The sequence below is a fragment of the Accipiter gentilis genome, chromosome 1, assembly GCF_929443795.1.
Source record: "Accipiter gentilis chromosome 1, bAccGen1.1, whole genome shotgun sequence".
Lineage (NCBI taxonomy): Eukaryota > Metazoa > Chordata > Aves > Accipitriformes > Accipitridae > Astur > Astur gentilis.
Genome location: NC_064880.1, coordinates 29,311,173 through 29,328,035, shown reverse-complemented (window position 1 = coordinate 29,328,035; position 16,863 = coordinate 29,311,173). Strand labels below are relative to the sequence as shown.

General features: G+C 39.1%; 1 protein-coding gene across 4 annotated transcripts; it reads left to right on the top strand.

Moving 5' to 3' along the window:
* The first annotated feature begins 646 nt into the window (after positions 1 to 646).
* On the top strand, positions 647 to 16,630 carry RBM45 (RNA binding motif protein 45). 4 transcript variants are annotated; one of them, XM_049804106.1, is made up of 10 exons: positions 647 to 1,050; positions 2,693 to 2,815; positions 2,944 to 3,070; positions 4,598 to 4,708; positions 5,059 to 5,238; positions 6,170 to 6,299; positions 7,558 to 7,654; positions 8,036 to 8,202; positions 9,608 to 9,805; positions 14,106 to 16,630. In XM_049804106.1, the coding sequence occupies exons 1-9, from the start codon at positions 673 to 675 to the stop codon at positions 9,798 to 9,800; spliced, it is 1,506 nt and encodes a 501-aa protein (XP_049660063.1). In that variant the 5' UTR covers positions 647 to 672; the 3' UTR covers positions 9,801 to 9,805; positions 14,106 to 16,630. The 4 variants fall into 4 exon arrangements, with proteins under 4 accessions (XP_049660063.1, XP_049660072.1, XP_049660083.1 ...); XM_049804115.1 differs by lacking the exon at positions 14,106 to 16,630 and adding an exon at positions 10,935 to 11,084; XM_049804126.1 differs by lacking the exon at positions 14,106 to 16,630 and having other exon boundaries at positions 8,039 to 8,202; positions 9,608 to 10,171.
* The last annotated feature ends 233 nt before the right edge of the window (positions 16,631 to 16,863 follow it).

The following is a 16,863-nucleotide window of genomic DNA, read 5'->3' as shown; positions in this document are numbered from 1 at the left end:
ACTCTACTCGGTGGGTCCCAGTGACAGGACAAGAGGCAATGGGCACAAACGGAAACACGGGAGGTTCCATATGAACATCAGGAAACACTTTTTTACTGGGCGAGTGACTGAGCACTGGCACAGGTTGTCCAGAGAGGTTGCGAAGTCTTCATGCTTGGGGATATTCAAGAGCTGTCTAGACACAGTCCTGGGCAACTGGCTCTAGGTGGTCCTGCTTGGGCAGGGGGTTGGACCAGATGACCTCCAGAGGTCCCCGCCAACCTCAACCAGTTTGTGATTCTGTGATTCAGGGGAGAGGGGGAGCCCGGGAGCGCTTCTCCTCGGAACCAACCCTCGATTCGTTTCCGCTTAGTCCTTCCCACCCGCCCGCTGCCGCTCCCGGGGAGCAGGTGCCTGTCTCCCGCAGGGTGGACACGCCGGTGCCCCGACCGGGCCAGGCGGCTCTCCTGCCGCACGGCTCCTCTCCGCGGGGAGCGGGGTACGCCGCACAGGCCGGCTGAAGCGGCGCTGCCCCTCGGCCGCAGCCCGGGCGCCGGAGCCCGGCGTGGGGCGGCCGGGGAGCCCCGCCCGCCGCAGGCGAGGCCGCGGCCCTGACTGGGCGCGGGGAGGCGGGAGGGGTGCGGCCGGCGCGGAGGAGGAAGCGGCGGCGGCGGCGGTGGCGGCGGAGGGGACATGTTGTCTCCGCGGCGGAAAGGGCGCTGTGGGCGGTCCCCGCCGGCCCCCGAGAAAAGCCAGCGGTCCCCGGCGGCCCGGGAGCCCGGCGGCCCCGCGATGGAGGAGGGCAGCGGCTTCCGCCTCTCGGCCGAGTGCCTGGACGAGCCGCCCAACAGCCGGGTCTTCGTGGTGCTGGGCAAGGACACGGGAGAGGCGCTGATCCGGGAGCGCTTCGCCCCCTTCGGGGACATCCAGAACATCTGGCTCCTGCGAGACAAGCGCACCAACGAGTCCCGCGGCATCGCCTTCATCAAGTTCGCCCGCAGCTCGCAGGCCTGCCGGGCCATGGAGGAGATGCACGGCCGCAGCCTGGTCCCCGACACCAAGCCCATCAAGGTACCGCCGCCGGGCCGCGCTGCCCGCTTCCTGCCGGGGAGCGGGGCCCGGGGCGAGCGAGCGGGGCCCGGCGGGGTTGTCCCCGGCCGCCTTCCCAGCGCGGCGGCCGCGGAGAGCGGCAGGCCTCGGTCGCTGCGCCCCGAGCTTGCCGCTTGGGAAGGCCGTGTTGGCCTACGCGGGGGCAACGGGGAGCCAGCCCCTCAGCGGGGGGCGGGCGGCGGGGGCGGCCGGTGGCGCAGGCCCGCCTGGAGCAGCCCTGGAGGACCCCCGGCGAGCTGGCCGCCTCGCCGGGCGGCAGGCAGCGAGCCGCCACGGAGAGCGTCGGGCCCGCTCCTCGCGGCCTTCTCCCCGCACGTAGTGCCGGTGCTGATGTTGTCCCCGCTCTTGGTCAGTCCCGGGACGGTTTCGGCGGCGGGGCTTGTGGGCTCGGCCGTGCTCTTCAGGGGGAGCTGCAGTGGGTCCCACCCGTGCCCGAAGTGCCCACGCGTGGCGTAAGCTGCAGCAGGCCTGGGGAAAACGCAGTGCCTGGAAACTAGGGGTGTGTGTGTTCGCCTGTTTGGTTTTTTAACCTTGAGGGGGTCTTTGTGAAATTGTCTAAACCGGTGTGGTTTAAGTGTTGTAAGGAAGATCGACGTGAGTAAGTAGAACTGTCTTTGCAAGTATGTTTTATATTGGTTTTGTAGCTTGTGTACAGTTTTTTCAAAATAGCTACGTGGTTTTTTTATCTATGGAACTGGCTGGCAGCTTTCAGCCTCTCGAATTGTTTTCATATTCCCCAAGTACTAAGAATGATATGAATGACTTGGAACAGTGAAAGAAGATTCCACGGGTTTCATTTGAAAATCCAGCTGAGTCAGTAAAATCTTTTCTGAAGAACTTGCCATTAGAAGGCAAAAGATCAGAGTTGTATTGCTTACTCTCCTGCATGACTATTAGGAAAATAATTTAAGAGCTCTGTGAAATCAGTTGCTGCTGTTGCATAAGAGGCTTACTTGGAAGGTTGTTTGCATTTTTCTTATTTGGTTGTTTTGGGCTTTTTTGTTCGTTTTCTGTGGGGTTTTTTGCCTGGTTGTCTTCTGGGGTGCGCTTCTCAGATGAAATGAATTTCACTAATTTAAAAGGATTTTAACAGTTACAGATGTGAGAAGTTGCAATCCTTCATAGAGCATTAGACCTGCAAACTCTGGCCCTGCTGAACAGTGAACTGCAGTTGCAAGGTTTTGATAAGCTGCTACGCTTTTTTGTTTGTTTGCTTGCTTATTTTTTTGTTACTGCTGCTATACTAAGACTGTTGCAGTACTGCATTTTTTTTTTGCTACCTCATATGCCACCTATGACATTGGCAGTGCTGGTGAATCAGGCTTCGATATTCCTGTCCATTCTTCTTTATCCCCAGTGAGAACTTCTGCTGGCTTCTGTCCTGTTTGGGAAACCATTTGGGGTGTATTGTATTTGCAGGTCTTTTGTCATGGATGCATCTATGATCAGATATGTTCTGTTTTACCATATTAGGAAAGATAAATTGTGAAAGATATATTGTGAAAGATAAATACAAAGACTTGCTAAACTATTTTTCTTGCATGTTGATATGTGGTTAAGACATGTTCTCCAGTAATTAATGCCTATGTAATTATTTCACTAGGTATTTATTGCACAGTCAAGAGCTTCCGGAAGCCACCGAGATGTTGAAGATGAGGAGCTTACACGAATCTTTGTTATGATACCGAAGTCCTATACAGAGGAAGATCTGCGAGAGAAGTTTAAGGTACTGATTCGCTATTTGTTAATTGTTATTTTAATTGCCTTTGTCTTAATTTATCAGAAGGGCGTAACGCATGGAACTTTAATGCATTTTCAAATATTGTAAATTAATATGCTTTTTAATTGTTCTAGATGTATGGAGACATTGAATATTGCAGCATTATTAAAAACAAGACTACTGGAGAAAGTAAAGGTTTGGGCTATGTGAGGTATTTAAAACCATCGCAAGCTGCCCGAGCAATTGAAGAGTGTGATCGAAGTAAGAATCTGACTGAATTATTTCAAGTTTTTCACAATAAGCGTATATCATCATTAATGTACCTTTAATTTTTAGTTTTGTTTGCAGGCAAATTATTTATAATGTAAACACATCTTGAGACAAAGTTCTATTGCAAATAAAAAAATCTTATTATTAACATTCATTGAGAACAGTCACCTGATTACATTTTTGCAGGACCAAACTGCATGTAAGATCAGTGAAAAGAGTTTGGAAATGGATACGGAGTTTTTGTTCATGCATTATTATTGGCCTGTAATGTAGGGTTCATGCATTAAAATGAGATTTGCCTGTGTATCCCTGGGAATATGCATTTTTCATCAAATGTATTTGATATAAAATGAATTTATATATAAAAATATATTTGATAATCCATAGGGATTCTGTTGTGATTACAGTTTTTTAAGAACAAATTCATCCTAATTGAAGTTTTGTGGTTTGTTTGTTTGTTTTCATTTAATGTCATGATTAATCTGAATGAAAGACTTTGTATGCTTTATGACCAAGACCAATTTGTCATTTATGCTCTAGTACCAAAAAGGTGTTAATGAATTTGAGCGAGTCTAGTGGAAGGGCACCAAGGTGGTGAGGGGCTGAAGCACATGACTTGTGAGGAGAGATGGAGGGAACTGGGCTTGCTCATCCAGCAGAAGAAAGGCTTTTGGGGAAACCTAACAGCAGCCTTCTAGTCTAACCTCCTGTTCAGTGTTTGCTTAATCACAAATATGAAACAACTTGGAGTGTGTGTCTGGTTGTGTGTTAGTCTTGGTTTTTTTTTTTGTTCTTCTGTGTTGTTGGTTGGTTTTTTTTCCTCCAGTAATGTATGTGGTGGTTCTGCATCATATCTATCATAAATGATTCTACAAAAATTGTATTTGTGACTATTCTTGCATAGGAATGTGAGGCTGAGATTACTTAGCAGTTAAATTTATTGCCTTTTTGTTATGAGGCTAAAATGAAATTAGTTGGATAGCCTGAGAGTAATACCTACTTCTTTCATAAAAGCAAAACCTAGATCGGTACGTAACACACAAACTGCTGTTATAGCATGGAAGTTCAGGTGATTGCCTCTGGAGCATCTGTGAATCCTCCCAAGTATCGCAGAATGGTCGAAGTTGGAAGGGACCTCTGGAGGTCATCTTGCCCACCCCCTCTGCTCAGGCAGGGTCACCTGGGCACTGTGGTTGCCCAGGACCATGTCCAGAGGGGTTTTGAATATCTCCAAGGATGGAGACTCCACAACCTCTCTGGGCAACCTGTGTCAGTGCTCAGTCACTCTCACAGCAAGTTGGCTCTGTTGTGCTTAACTCATGACTAGGAGTAGTTGTTAACTTTAATGCAGTTATTATGGCAGGCTTCAAGAGCTGTAGATTAGTTATTTTCCTAAGGCCAGCACTTTCTGGGTTTTCTGAATAACATGTTTCTAAATACGGTACTTGGAGAAAGTGGATCCAGTCAGATAATTCAGATGTGTTGAGGTGTTGCTATATGTGTGGTTGTTTCTTTCAGGCTACAGGGCTATTTTGGCTGAACCTAAAAATAAGTCATCTGAGTCTTTTGAACATGATTATTATAGTAATAACACGAGGCAAGAACCAAGAGGAAATACACTTCCATTTTGTAAGTCACAGCTTTTTATACTAAAAATGATTTGTAGACTTGAGTATGGTCACAAAGTAAGAATGCAGTTTGGAAGAAGGGAAGCTAATGGAGGCTTAGGTAAACACTTAAGTAGTAGATTGAATGTTGGAGTTAGAAATGAGCCAGGCATTTAACTTCTGTATTTTTATGGCTTGCTTTGCTCTAGTTGGCCAGTTATTACGTGACCTGCATTGGTGAAATAAACACATTAATTACCTCTAATATGTAATTGACTTAGATTGCTTTTAAAAGTTGAATGAAAAATATAAATAAGATGAAGGCATGCTAGTGTGATGACTTGAATTATTTATTTTATGTTGATTCTTGAGGTGGGCAGCCGGAGTTTTGTAGTTTTGAAAAAAATGAGACCAGAATTCAAGAGTCAGTCTCCAAACGTCTGTCGGTGGTATCACGGCTTCCCTTTATCCAAGAGCAGCTGTTTGCCCTCTTTGATCTAGTTCCAGGACTGGAGTATTGTGATGTTCAGCGAGATCCTCATACCAATAGTGGTAAGTAAAAGTACAAAAAGAGCTTTTTTTTTTTTTCTTTCTATGAAGGGAATGCCTTTTAATTGTACTGCAATTCATTTGCATTGCAAAATACAGTACACTTGTTGGAAAGAATTAATGTTTTATGAATCGATGGTTGCTGCTGTCATTGATGCATAAACCCCCAAATTCAGTTTTGTTTGAACCCGTTTACACATAGCCTTAAATACCTTTATTTTCAGGTAATAGAGTCTCAAGAAGGACAGAATCAAAACAATGAGAAGTGTTTTTGTTCGAATTAAGTTAATAGTTTTGGGCAGAATAAATGGAGAAAAAGTTTCAAAAATTATTAGACGTGTAGTTTAAATGTTCTCTAAACAGATCTTTTGAGTTTTCATCTTGAAATGGGCATTCTATGTGTGTGTCTCTGTGTAGAAGCTGACATGAGTAAACTGGATTAAATGATTCCAAAACAAATCATGTTTTGTATTTGGAAGATTGTTTTGGTTTCAGTTTTGTTGTTGTGCTGAGAAAAATGTGGAAGAGGTCTCTTCTCCAAGAAGCTTGGAATGGAAATGATTGAGAGAGTTAAAATGTAACTTTACAGTACTTGAGATTCAATGTTGATGGGATAATTGCATTTTAAAATGAAACTGTACATGTTTTATGTTTCTAATTTAGGGTTAGGGAAGAAGACATGTTTTCACTTGTGTTGCTTTATTACCAGCTTTTCAAGTGAGCATAAATACAGCCGATCTGTCACTAGCTAATTCCACTGAAGTTTTCTTCACAACTACTGATGTTGCTATTAAGTAATGTAATGTGTGGTAAAAAGACTCAAAAATTTTGTGTCATCCATGACTAATGTGCAGTTTAATCATATTGCTTTTATAAGTGTAGTTTATTAGGATTTACCTGTATCACACTGAAACTGTGTGCACTGTGTTTGTAGGGTATGCCGTGATTCAGTACAGTACTGCTGCATCAGCTATATATGCCAAGTATAAATTACATGGTTTTGAGTATCCTCCTGGAAATCGATTAACTGTCATTTTCCTAGAAGATGGGAGTGATAGCTCAGAGTAAGTACCAATACATAGAGATAGGAAGTTGTAAGTTGTGTTTTGGGAGCAAAATTTAAAATAAATAAATTTTAAACATTAGAAGTAACGGCAATGTCAGTGTGATCTTGTTTCATTCATACCTGTATACAGTATTTTCTGAAATTTAGTTTGTTTGGTTTTTTTAATGGTTTAGAATAAGCCTTTTTGAAACTTACTAGTCTTCGATAAAGAAAAAATTAAAATACATATTCTTAAGATACAGTGGAAAATATTGGATTTGGCAAGAATCTTTGTAACAGTCTGTCATATGTAACAAGGCTGGAATGTGTTTTTGATGAGGTATTTGTATTAAAACCAGATTTATCTACTTGATCTCTTGGTTATGTTTGCAGTACTGCAAATAGTAGCCTTGTGAAGCACATATGTAGAGTAAAACTGTTGGGTGCTGAGGATCTGATATCTCCACTGTACGGGGATTGTCAGGTTTTACTTGAACGATTTCTAATCTGTTCTGTGATTCGAATGCCCGTTACAAGTTGGAATGACTTAAGTATGCTCCTGCAGTGAATATTTTGGCTTAGTTTCATCCTAAAGGAATCTAGTTCATATCAAACCTATTCTGGGATATGAATGAGGATGGTAAGGAGTGACAATGGGGAGATTCACTTCAGAAGTGCATGTCTGATCTAAACTAAAAAAAAAAAGTAATTCATTGCAACAATCCTTGCAAACAATTTCCTTCATTCTTCAATAATTCCTAATATTTCATGGCCCTACAACACGGGTTGTGAATCTATGCAAAAAGTGCAATTGCTTTTTCTTATTCTGCAGCAAAATGAAGAAAAATTACTGAGAAATGGGAACTGGAAGTAAACTTTCTGTGATAATATTCTGACTTCTGAATTGAATCTCTGTGCTCTTTATTGAAACAGGTGAAATTTTGCCGTCCCTTCTGCCTTTTAGGCACTTTTCACAAAATGTAGGGGTCTCTGTAGAGTTAATTTCCCTCCCTCCTCCCTGAGTATTAAAAAAAGCAAAGAAGAGTCTTGTATCTCTGTATGTCGAAATGTATGTTTTCAGTGAGTTGCAGCTAGCATGCATGCTTTCAGATCATGCCTAGAGTGTCATGAAAGCCTGACTTGATTTTCATTATCTATATGAGTTTACAGATTTCCAGAGATACTTTTAGATGTGCATTAAAACTTATTTTCTCTTGCTGAATTAACTGTAACTTAGCTGTTTTTTTAAAATAGTTTATTATCACTTCTGGTTGCAGCCTCATCAGAAAAATGGCAACACAGCTGGTAACAGCACATGTGTCATCAGTGTTGCGGAATAACAATGCCATTGTTCAGCAGTACAGGACACCTCCTGTAAGTTAGTATAATGGATACTGTTAATATTTTTCAGAATTGTAAGAAACTTCAGATAAGTCAAGAACGAACACTGCTTACTTTCTTCTGTAACTGTGTTAGATGCTACATTTTTAAGATGTGTCTCTTGTCGGTTTGTACGTTTTTATTCGCTGTAAAGGTGTCTGACCTTACTTGGATTTACTGTCCAATTTAATGAAATAACCGACTTGGATTTACCGTCCAATTTAATGAAATAACCGAAGTAAACAAAGTAATTAAAGAGAGAACTGGTAGAGGCTGTTTATGCCCTGTGATGGGAACAAAATTGTAAATAAGGTAAAATGACTTTTTTTCCCCCCATCAGTTAATTTATACTTGCATTTTTTGCCCCTGTTTCAGCAGGCATTTGGAGGAACTTCTGGCTCACAATTGCTTCAGCCCCAAACAGATGCCATACTTCCACCACACAAAAAAAAAGTTCCACCTGACACTTCTGTGAAGGAAAGGCTTTTCATACTTTTCCATCCCCATCCTTTACCTGTAAATGTATTGGAGGATGTGTTCTGGTAAGACTCCATTTACAAATAAGTGTTCTCTAACCAAAAAAATAATGACGAAATATTTAAAATAAATGTTGAAAGTAAAAAAAGATTGTCATAATGAAAACACTTTCCAGAAAAGACAGTGCACAGTGGTCAATAAGTGATCAATAGGTAACAGATGCTTTTTGAAACAAGTGTGTAATGGAATTCACCTTGAAGCATAGATGCAATGTCATCAGTACAGCAGCTTTGTTACTGATTCACGTAATCTGAAGTAAAATGTCTAGTCTCGTAACATTTTTTTTAAGCAAAAAATGTAGTACTGATTCTTACAGCCTAATTTATTTGGCATTTTGTTGTACATATTTCTGTAAGGAATTTAAGTATTTTGATACATTTCTACAGTACTTTAGGGGAGTAAATATAGGGAGGTTTTTTTTCTTGATATATCCTGAGACGTTTTGGTGGCTTGCATCTTTTTGACACCATTTCAACTGTCCTTTCAGACTACCTCCCTATGAGAAGCAAAGACTTGAGAGACAGTTTTTGCCATCTTTAAAACAAATCTATAGTTCAGCTGTTCTCTGGTATTTTATATTTATTTTTAGTATACTCTTGAAGAAGGCATTTCCCTTTTCTAATAGCTGGCATTTGCAATAAATCTTTGGAAAGCCAAAATATTTTCAAAGCACCAGGAGAGGAAAAGAAACAATATGCACTTGTACAGTTTTAAATTCCACTTGTATTTCATATACTGGATTTTCTTAATCAGATGCTGGAGAAGAGAAAGGCTATGCACTCTAGTCTTGACACTTGTGTAACTTCAGTATGAAACAAGGAGACTTTTTTTTTAAACATTTTTTAAGGAACTGTCTAGGAATCTCCTGAGGACTTGGAAATCTGTGGGGTTTTTTCCCCACAAAGCCTTAGCGCTTGCTTTCTGAGTCATTTCAGGGAGAACTCAAAGATGAATCACAACCGAGCAAGCTCATCTAAGTGAGATGCAAGTTTAGCCTCTAAATTATCTGCTGGTCTGTGTGTGTTCTTTTTGGTTTGTTTGGGGTTTTTTTGAGTGCCATTTAGTGTTCGGGGACTATGGTATTGATTAGCTTTACGTATTATTTTAAATAAAAGATAAATCACTGGTGCTTGTGGTTCTATTGTAATAGTCCATAGAAAACATTGTCTCCGAAAGTTCAGTTTTATTTCTCTTCCTGCCTGGAATCCTAGTGAAGGGAATATGCAAATTGGGAGTTTTGGAAGAGGGCAGTACGAGAAATGATAGCATACATGTGAGAATATAGTTTTTGCAGCTAGCAAATCATATATACCTCAGATTGGATAATAGGTGTCTGTGTTGCAGCAAGACCTGTAAATTATCTTTTTTTTTCTTCCTCCCCACCCCCACCCCCCACCCCACCCCCCCCAGTCGTTTTGGACACTTGATAAAAGTTTACCTTGTGGCTGGAAAAAATGTTGGCTATGCAAAATTTGCAGACAGAGCAAGTGCCAGTGATGCCATAACTGCGTTACATGGCAAGATTGTGAATGGTGTCAGGCTTAAAGTAAGGTTGGCAGACTCGCCTACAGAAGAGTCCAACAAACGTCAGAGAACTTACTGAGCAAGGTGAGTACCCAGTCTGAGCTGTTACTTAAACTGAAGTTCAACTAATCGAAATAGTGATAGGCAAAGTATTTTTAAGTTAGATATGAACACGTAATGATAAACTTTAAATCTATTTTTAGCTAACAACTTGAAATTTCATTTGTCATATATATGTGTGTGTATACATATATGTATATATGGGGGTGTGTATGCTTATATATGCACACGTACACTTTATTTTAGTTAAAATCTATTATTATAATTTTTGAACAAATATGAACCAGCTGATTAACATCAATCTGGATGGTCACAGAAATATTCACTTTATGTACATAAGACTATCAGTTAACATTGAAGAGAGTATGCAAAAATAAACAATGGAACTGAGATCAGCTTGTGTGTGTCTTTTCTTTCATTAAAAACACATGTCCTCACAAGGGTATTGGATAAAGATGCAGAGTTCAGCCCTTGAAGGGCAGAGAAGGGAAGGGGTAAATAAAAAAAGGACATGGAAAGGACAGGGAAAGTTACCAGGTGAAACCAAAGGTTTGGGATATTTGGGTCATCTGGATTCTCAGAAATCACGAGTAGCTGGAATGTGTGATAGTGAAGAAAATATTGCAGAGCCTGTTGTGGAGGGATTGAGGTGTATGTTTAGGATAATTAGTTTGAGGATTTATTGGTTGATGCTTATGGCCTATGAATGCTGGCTGAGCTTCTAGAGAGGTTTTATAGACTTCAGGGACCAAAATTTACTTGTTCTTTTAAAACATTGGTTTGATTAAAATTCGGCCTGTGAAAGCTGGCTGAGCTCCTAGAGAGGTTTTATAGACTTCAGGGACCAAAATTCACTTGTTCTTTTAAAACATTGATTCAAATTATATCAAATTTTTTTATTTGTATTTTTTCTTAACATTAGGACTGTTACCAAAAGAGAAATATAGTTGGGGGAGGAAAGGCTAAGCCCTGTTTTCTACAAAATAACTCCCAAATATTACTGTAGCTTCCAAATAATTTCAGTAGCCATATTATCTTTATAGGGGACATGCCGTTTTGCTTTAACTCATTCAGAAAACATCACATGAAATCCTGACTCTTCACATCAATATTTTACTTCTAAGCTTCACTCCTTGTACCTTTCTTTCTGTAGATACTCTTCGTGACCCAGGAGTTGCAAAGACCAAAAAAGACTTTGCTCACAGTGTTTTTTTTCCTCCTTTTTTTTTCATAGGGACTTTCATGTTGTTCTTTTGATAAGCAGCAGTTACTAAAGATGGCCTTAGTCTTTATACACAACTTGCTTTTTAAAAAAATGGATTCTACCGTTCTTTCTCTGTGTTGAATTGTAGCTAAAACTCATTTGAAACTCTTTTTTAATCAGCAGCTCTGGTGAATGCAATTTTAAGTAACTTGTACCCATGCTCTTATCTTTGTACAAAGGTTTTGTTTGTTTTTAATGTGACTTCCAATAATAAAAGGCCAGCCTCTTGGTCGCTACAGGAAAAACTATGATGTAAAGTGTAATGTAATACCAGGTCTTCCTTTGACTACTTTTACTAGAAAAGTGTAGGTATGGTATGCATACAAAATTAGAAACATGATTTATCCTTACTTTTTCTTTCTTTGTTTTTAAGAAAGGTAAGAGTGAGTAGACTATGAGGTTCTCTTCTGATTGTCAATCTAACGCTGATTTTTACTTTTTTTATTCACACAGGTGTGCACACCTACACACACACACATTTTTCCACAGTGATTTTTTTTTTAAGAAGATTCTTTAAGGTCTCCAGTTGGCAAAAGGTGCAGTTGGTCACCAAATCGGATTTTCAAAAGGCTAAAACTTACTTTATATTTCAAATTATGGTTAAAAATTCTAATATATACCTATTATTGACTATTTAGAAACCTGAATTCCCTTATAAGGTGAGGGTAAGACATACACTTTTGCTGTTGTACCATTTTACCTGATTAGAAAACTGGAGAAATAAGGTCATGTTTGAAGAATAATCTTTTTACAAAATTACAGTAGAGCTCTTTGTCCTTTCCAAGGTTATTGCATTTCTGTAAATTTTCAAATAAAGAGTACTAGTTTTAGTTTAGATGGACACCGTAAATCTGTCTTGGGCAGACTACTTGTAATTCTGGTGCAAATGACTACTGAGTATTTCCCCTCTGATTAGCCTTTCATCTGCTATGTCTGTGCAGTAACACAGGTAGAAGAGCTTTCTAAATTTACTCTGTTAAATCTTGTTACATCCTGTACATCAGGTTCCTGATTCTGAGTCTTTTAGCAGGTTGTGTTGTCTTAGCATCTATCTCTTCGTAGGACCCAGACAAAATTATTTGCTCTCTTTTTGTCCTTTAGCCAGTTTCTCAAATTCAAATGAAATGGTACATAAAAATAAAGATTCCATCTGTGCTCCCTTTTTAAAAGGGCTCGCCAATTTAAATCAAGCTTACCACTGGGGACTCTGCATTGGACTGACTGACAAGTTTTGCAGTAGTTCAGAGGCTTATATTTTGCTTTCAATTAAAGCTTTAAATCGTGCATGTGAAAGAGAGTGGAATTCTCTCTACTGCTGAAATAGTAATTTATTTTTTTTTAAGATGTCAGAATATTAACTTTTGTTCTTTCTGAATTTTGGCTGGAGGAAATAATCTTAGCTAAAATTTCTGAGAATTTTCACTTAAGGAAGTCTTAAAAAAAAATCCATTCTAAAGTCCTGTTGTATTGCTTGCTTTTTATCTCTAACAAGGTGACTGGATTTCTGCAATTGTCCTTTCTATGCAAGGTTCTCTGATTTAAAACCTGTGATAAGATCTGTGAATTTAATAGAATCTATTTGAAAAGAAATTTAATTCCATTGACTAATTCAACTTAAATAAAATATTTATTATTCCAACACAGCTTTTATCTGACTTTTTGAATTTTTTCCCAATAATATTTTTCTTCTGTAAATCATCTTTTTTAAAAAAAACATAATTTACAAAATTGTTTTTTAAAAAATGTTTTATGGTAATGGTATGCTACTGATAATGCTCTTGCAATGTAAACTTCTGATCATAAGAACAGTGTATTACCTTACAACAACCTTTGTTTATCAAGAGAATTTGAATACATGTGTATTAATATTCTAAACTAATCCATCCAATGAATTTTGCAGGCTCTGGCTCTCCTACAAGTCAATGAAAATTCAGTTGTTTTATATGAGTTGTTAAAAATAGCAGAGAAGTGATGGAAATACAGACCAATAAGGTTCTCTTAACTACTTTAAGTTCTAATGTAAGGTTGGTTTTTTTTTTTTGAGGGGGTGAGGTTCTCCCCTTTACACTAAGTAAGTATTAATGGTTGAAATAGTCACTTTAAACTATCTTGCTTTGAGTGGTTGTAGGCTTGAGAAGAGAACTAGTGTTTACTTCAGGCAGTTTTTAAAAGCAGAAGCTATCTTAATGTTCTTGGTGTTGACCGGCTTGTGCTCTCTACTCAGGTTTTTGCATTGCTTTGAGTATTTCATGAGAATCTCACTGCAGTTGTCCAATGCCTGTTGTGTAAATTCTATTACTCAAAAATAGAAGAGGAAGGAAAGAATTTGGTATCTTTCAGAAGAATTTATTGTGGAATTCTAATTAATCTCTTAATTGCAACCTAGTAGTTCTACTTTAATACTCCCCCTTTCCCCTGCAAAAAAACCACCCTCAAAAACAAACAAAAAAACCCAAACCCACCCCAAACTTTTTTCATGAAGCTTTCCAGTAGTCCTTAGAAAGCAGAGCTTCTAACTAGCACTGTATTAGAAATGCAAAACACAGATATCTAGGGCTGGATTCTGTGGCTCTTGATAATCATTGCTGATTGGCTTTAACCCACAGCAAATGGATTCATTGCATTTTTCCCCTTCTGAAAATGGTGGTGTTTTAAAATAATTATTTAGGTACTTACTAAGTTGAAAAACATTTATTCTGTCATGATATACTTGGTTATTGTTGTCTTTTATTATCCTTGTCCTAAAAAAGTTCTGCATCACTGATTTGATTTGCATTCATTTTTTTAGTTAAAACTTTATTAAAATCCTGAAGTTTAACATGTATATTTATAATGATTTATTTCTGTGCAAAAATGTTTTAAAAAAGTAATTGTATCAGAAAAAGAGATTTCTTTAAAAGCTAGAGAAGCATATATAAAATTTTAATTTTATTCTTCTAAATATATCAAAAGCCTTATTTATATGCTGATGTAACAATTATGTTTTATAATATATATTTTAAAATAAAAATAGGTATGTTGCTTTTTGATACTATTTTTGTACTTGTGTTTTTTCTACAGAAACTAAATAATGACATGACCCTCAGCTAGCTGACTGACTGACTGAAAACGTGACTAGACATGGTTCCTGTGGACAGTGACAGCTTTTTTTTTTTTTTTTTTAAAAATTGTTACTTAGTTGATCTTTTCTCTCTATGTGGTACTTTCTGGTTTTGAAGATGCAGACATGCAGTTTTAAAAATTATCTAGGCACTAAAAATTGTAAACTGGTGGTTGTTCTTGTAGTAGTCTATAATCTTGTATTACAGAAATCTCTCGTGTTTAACTGAATTCCTCCTCTAAGATGGAAATTACAATGATGGGGGAAATAAAGGAGTCAGCATTTTGTGGCTTGACTGGTTAATTGATAATGATTCAGGTTATAGCTGTTAAAACAGAGGACATTTCTTATGATCCAAATTGCACTGAAAACTGAAGTACAGCAGTAAGTTCAAAGAAAATGAAGTAACTGTTTCAAAAACTGCTAGCGAACCTGACAGTATTAAGCTAGGTTTAAGAAAATAACTGTAATCAAGAAAATGATTCAAGTACATTCTGAACTATTTTGTTGATCTGGGCCAAAAGTATTCATTATGCTTTGTATGCTGTTTAGTGAAAAGGACATTTGACTGTGGGTGAGACTACCAGAGCTGCTTCTGTTTATCCTTTCTTATCCTGAGGTCTTTTGGTTATAACTGTGGGGAAAGTATGGAGTCTAGGGGTGGTTTTTGTTTTGAGGGGCTGGGTTGCTTTTTTGTCTTTTGAGTTTGTTGTTTGTTTTTTTAAGAAGCTTTCAATGTATATGTTGTTTAAGTAAGAATTGGACAATTCAGCATTTCAGCAGGATGAAGAGGATTTCAGCACTGATGAAGAGTAAATGGAGATAGTTCTAATAAGTATTTGCACAGGTAACTTTCAAATGCCAAATACTTTTCTGTGTATTCCTGAATACTACTTGTTGAATTGAAAATATCCTGGTTATTAAAATAATTTATACAGTTGAAATTGATAAATTCTAGTCGTATGCATACTAGAGGACAAGCACGCTCTAGGATGCATCTTGCTTCCCAGCGTTTCCCGTCCTGGTCCCTTGATCATCAGTGTGGGGAGAGACAGTGGAGCATCCTCTAACTTCCTCTGTCTCTGAGCACCTGCAGAAAGGCTTCCTTCCAAAAAATTTGTAGCTCACACACAGGAAGATAGAGGTGAGAATGCAGGTCCTACTCCCTTAGTTACCAGGCGTGGGATGGTGAATTGGGTTTCAGAGTAGACACAGCCAGTGTATACAATTTTAACGTGATGGGAGAGTTACTTACATTGGTAAGGGTGATTGGGTCACAGGGATGACAGTGAATGACAGCCCATAGTAGATTTGGATAGTGAGGTTTATTTAAGAACCAACATGATGTGAGCTTTTATCCTACCTCATAATTTCGTGCACTCACCTGCTTTTCTCCCCTCCCCGCCAGCAGTGTTGGGTTCACTTAGCCTCAGATTCTCTTCCCAGCAGGGAGATCGCTGCTGGGAGGAGGGTTGGGCAGACGGATGCATTTGTGCTGTGCAGCTGCTCAGTCACTAGGCTCACGTCCCGCCGGCCAGTGTCCCTGGGCAGCCTTTGGCATTTGTTCCTATGCAGCTCACTGAGCTCCAAGATGATCCCCCCCTCTCCATGATTCTCACCTTCTGCTTCTCCAGCCTCTTATTCTTTCCAGGAATGCTGCTTCTTACCAGGAAGCCTTCCTTGCAGCCTCCTTTCTGGTGCTCCAAGCCCCTGACTTTCCCAATCTCGATAGTGAATGTGGAGAAGCACAGCACTTCATAATTAGTGGTTTTGTCTTGTGTCTGTTTAAACTATGTTTTTGCCTACAACAGATGGCCTCCTTTTCTTGTTTTCTTTGTTTTTCAAAGAGAAGGAGGAAATGGGAAGGTATTGAGAAATACCTCCAGTTGTAAGTAGCTGAAAGCTGCAGGTGAAACTCTTATTTTCTCCTTTGTTTTCCAACAGCAAATGACACATCCCTGTTAAAGCAATGCCCCTGGTTGGTGGTTGGGGGGGGGGAGCAGAGGATTTGATACAATCTTTTAAACTTTAATCTTTTTTTTAAGATATGCTTACTCAAAACTTACAAGTTTTACCATTCAGTGCTTTACAGTCAGGTGTCTGAAAATATTAGGATACAAACCTAGGTTAGCCATCTGGTAATGTCATGTGACTTCACCTACTAGCAAATTAATGCAATAAGAATAATATTTACACGCAGTGTACATGTTTCTTATGCAGCAAATATTTTAAAGCATTTACTAAATTGGTCTCTAATACAAGATACAGCCATATTCAACTAGTTTTTCTTTATTTCCTGCCCTTTATAAAAAGAAGTATCAGTAAAAATATTTTTGCATTAGAGAGGGTATATGAGAATGAGTGCTGTCATTGCAGTTGGTTCAGAAGTTTAAAGTGACAGCAACTGTGTATTAAATAATACTGCTTTGTGGTTTTTTACTTCTGTTAAAAGAATATTAGAATTCAAATGCTCAAAACGTGAGGAAGTTGCAGAATAAAGGTTGCCTAAGAAACCTCCTTTTGCTTTTCTTCCATTCTCCTAGTAGGTGTTACCCTGCAGTCCTTGATGACTCACCACCAGCTTTCTTTCCCAAGAGCAGTTGTTTCATTCAGCACAAAGAATGAAATGGAATCAGGGCTGCATAGTTAAAGCAAGCTGTAAAATTCCTGCTGAATTTGTTGTTAGAAATTACATAGTGAACAAAACAGATTTATGGT

Coding starts and splice junctions, on each gene's coding strand:
- RBM45 (XM_049804106.1), top strand. CDS start 673: ATGTTGTCTCCGCGGCGGAAAGGGCGCTGTGGGCGGTCCCCGCCGGCC. Junction 4,709..5,058: donor AGGAAATACACTTCCATTTT/GTAAGTCACAGC, acceptor TTGATTCTTGAG/GTGGGCAGCCGGAGTTTTGT. Junction 8,203..9,607: donor GTATTGGAGGATGTGTTCTG/GTAAGACTCCAT, acceptor CACCCCCCCCAG/TCGTTTTGGACACTTGATAA.